The sequence below is a fragment of the Octopus bimaculoides genome, chromosome 23, assembly GCF_001194135.2.
Source record: "Octopus bimaculoides isolate UCB-OBI-ISO-001 chromosome 23, ASM119413v2, whole genome shotgun sequence".
Taxonomy (NCBI): Eukaryota; Metazoa; Mollusca; class Cephalopoda; order Octopoda; family Octopodidae; genus Octopus; species Octopus bimaculoides.
Window position 1 is genome coordinate 33,192,007 of NC_069003.1, and position 3,948 is coordinate 33,195,954.

Here is a 3,948-nt window from a genome sequence, read left to right on the forward strand (position 1 = left end):
TATATATATATATATATATATATATATATATATATATATATCGTTTTTAATTATTTAACTCGAAGTGGAAGAGCTATAAATGACAGCGTGCAAATATTAGGAAAGAAGCAGTTTGGATAGAAGACGTGGAAGGCTGCCTGTGGGACATCAACAATATATTAACTTCTAAATGCGTGATATACGGTTGTTTAATGCTTATATATACACGTCTGAATTTATGAAGAAGAAGAAAAGTACTGAATACAGGATATTTAATATAATTAATAAAGGAAAGGACTCTCATGGTTACTGCACACACACACACACACGTGAGCACATAAATACAAAACAAGGTGGAAAATATAGTAACTGTATGACGAAAAGGGTACGTGAAACTCTGAGTAACATTTCCGGGATAATTTTGCTGCTTTACTGTAAGTATGTGCGTGTACGTACGTATGTATATTAACATTAACCCCGACAGAATATCACAGAGACACAGCAGTGGGTGGATCCTAAAGATGGGGTCTGTCGTCACTTCACAACACAAACAAAAAACGATGAATGAAAGTTGAACGAGGTGAAACGACGGCACCCTTGAGAAAGTAGACTTTCAGCGGCTTTGTTAAGAAAACATCATTTGTTTCCTTGTGTTACGGCAGTGTAACGATATAAGATTAACATAAGAAACGTCTATGGCTGTTGAGAAGCTGATGTGTTGGTCATCTGGTCAATAAACGGTGAGTTTGTAATAAGCTGGTTGGCAGCTTGAGCTTGTTGTGTATACATCCGCACAGCTTGATATTTACATCAGTAGACATGAAACAACGGTAAATTTCAGAAAGCAGAATCAAAGAATTGTTGAATGAAAGAAAAGAATCGATATTTACCGTGCTGGACAGTTGCTGGCTCGAGTCTGAAGCCGGACCACTGCTCCCAGCAACAGTGGGAGGTGTCATCGGAGGCGCCATTTTGCCAGGATTATGTCATGTGAAAGTGAAAAACAGATAGAGAGATGATGATAGAGAGAGGGAAAGGTAGATAGAATAGGAGAAAGACAGAGAAGGAATAAGAGAGAGAGAGAAAGTGTAAGGGAGAGCATTATTAAGAACGGTAACTCAGTTATTTACTCTCACTGATTTACTTCCCTTTGTAAGACGAGCCATAGCTGATGAGACTTGCTTTTCATTTTCTGAGACCCAACAGTGTTCTAGTTTGATATTCTAATATATTAGAAAATAAACCAGTAGATTTTTTTAGCTGGCACTGTGTGTGTAAGTTAATTAAAATTAATTAGATGTACTTTGCAGTAATAAATGAGTGTCATTAGAGAAGTGTTGTTGGCCCCTGAAGAAGTCACCAAAATGATTAAACCTAGTTCAGCCTACACTCGTTTCTCGAATCACTGTAGAGTTGTATATAAACAATGATGGCTATAATTCAGCTGACCTATCATTAAAGGTGTTCAACCATGACCATCTGTTTTTTTTTTCAGAGAGAATATATAGGATCATATTATCCAACATGTCCTTATTTTTTTAAACACTATATAGAATGAAATGAATGAGATTTGGTTGCTATTTCTAGCAAGTTGAACAACCATATAAAGCAGTGGTTCTCGACCAGGGTCCACTATTTAAGATTGGGGATCTATTTAAGATTTCGTGGTTAAAATCTACAATAAACTAGTGCTACTTCTACAACACACAAGATATTTTAAACAATTTTTAAAATTCAATTCCTAATAAAATATAAAAATACAAAAGAGTTTTTTTTTAAAAACATTAAATGGTGATGGAGGTTCCAGTAGAGCAAAATAAGAACCAACAGCATCCATCGGTAAAAAAATGGTTGAGAACCACTGATGTCAAGACTTCTTCCTTGGCTCTTGGAGATAAGGTTGTTGTTATTGTTTAACCCCAGGTAAGCTCTGAACGAGCAGACCTATGATCAACAACATACAAGCAGTGATTATTGCGTCATTATTTTAGATCAATATCTAGGACACGTTATCCACGTCCTTCTTAAATTTTTCTCAATAGTTTTGATTGCTATTTCTTGCAGGTCTACCAGGTTTATAGCGACTTTTTTTTCTGCCTCACCTGGTTTCGTTGCTTGACTACCCAGAGGAGGTAGCCACGATGAAGCTACAGCTGACCAGTCCTTCTTTAAGTTAGCTTCAAACCCCAAAACAAAAGCCACCAACCGATATCGCCAGATACACTGTTCTGCAGGCGGAATGAACCATAAGACAGTAATGAAAGCACAACAAGTGTTGACGAAACTACAATATTGTTAAAAAAGCAAAACATCCATTGAAGTGTTTAATGGGTGGAGCATAAAGTATTGTACGTTTGAACACCAAACACAAGAGTATAGGCTTATGTAACAATGTCATTGGGATTGGATGCTTTATATCATAGAGAGATTTATATTGTTAGTGTCAGAGGATCCATAAAGCAGCAATGAGGTTGCAAAAATCATAATACACAGTACTTCGTACCTTGATATACTTAGTCACCTTATGTCATGTTTGTACTTAGGATATATGTGTATAGGAACTTCTCTACCACATGGTTCTTGGTTCAGTCCCCTTGTGTGGAATCATGGGCAAGTGTTTTCTTTGATACCCTTGGGCCAACCAAAGCCTTGCGAGTGGATTTGGTTGATGGGAACTGAAAGAAGCCAGTCATGGAGATATTTGGAAGAGCTGTGGTGGGACTATTCAACGATGTAAACTTTGCTTGGCTGAGCAAGCAATAATCCTAAGAAACTTGCTTGACCTGGGGACCTTTTTAAACTCCAAGAAAGAGGTATTCAGTCAATACCCTCATCTAAGATATTCTCTACTTCAGACTTGGAATCCCTCATTTGTTGAATAGTTCCACTACAGCTCCTTCAAATTTCATCATGGCTAGAGTCGATATAAGGGAGATCATCCTGCCCCGCTAACCCCCGTCTCACAGCACGGACAAATATTTTTTGCTTATGAAACCAACTGACCGCTATGTATTTCTTCCTCTAGTTCTAAAGAGGTTATGCACCTTCAGCCATAGATAATGGAAAATGAATGACAAATATTCCTGGAAAAGAGTTAGAAAAATTATTAAAAATATAATTATCATTCAAAAATAGCCTTCCAGTCTCTAACAACGTAGCTCATTGAATGTATCTAAGCGTGTGTGGCTGTGTATGTGTGTGTATGTATATATGTATGTATCTGTCTGTTTGTCTGCCTGTCAGTCTATCTCTCTGTCTGTCTGCCTGCCTATCTGTCTGTCTGTGTCTGTGTGTCTATCTATACACATACTTTCGATGAACTATTTTCTTAGAGATACATGTATACATACATACATGCATACATACATACATACATACATTCACACACACATGTGCAGACGAACAATATCACTAACCATACAATTTAAAAACAAGTTTTCTTTTTCACATTTTTCTTCTCTTAAAGCTCAGTGATCGCCATACATGAAATCCCATTGTTACATTGTCACCACACTCTTCGTCATTCTATTGCCATGATCTTCGTCTCAATTTCATTCACCTGAATAATTCAGTATATATTTTCTCGTACAATGTTTCTTTCTTTCTTTCGCACTTTCCTTCTTCCTTCTGTCCTCATATTCTACTTTACTTCTGCGTCTGGGTTTTATTTTCGGTAAATTTTGATATTAACACTCGCACGATTTTCACTAAGGTAAAAAAAAAAATATATATAGAAGACTACCAACATTACAATTACGGAAGACTACTAAGAATATATATATTGGGTTGTCTGGAAAGTCCGTGCCGATTTATAGTAGCTTACCTTTCGACTTATTTGTCATGAAACCACCTCAATTCTGGGAAAATGGTATTTTCAAGTTAAAGGAAAAATGGAGACGCATTGTGCAACAAAATGGTTCATATTTGGTTGATTAAAAATGTAATGGCAAGTATTTATTGACCTTCTTC

General features: G+C 36.6%; 1 protein-coding gene across 2 annotated transcripts in view; it reads right to left on the reverse strand.

Annotated features, from left to right (window-relative positions):
• Positions 1 to 1,481, reverse strand: part of LOC106876955 (WASH complex subunit 2) — a 71,496-nt gene extending 70,015 nt beyond the window's left edge. Inside the window, exon 1 of one of the 2 annotated variants that reach the window (XM_014925725.2) lies at positions 870 to 1,481. In XM_014925725.2, the coding sequence (XP_014781211.1) occupies positions 870 to 950 (81 nt within the window). In that variant the 5' untranslated portion in view covers positions 951 to 1,481. The remainder of the gene's footprint in view (positions 1 to 869) is intronic. The other variant, XM_014925724.2, reaches the window with a different exon arrangement.
• Positions 1,482 to 3,948: the final 2,467 nt, after the last annotated feature.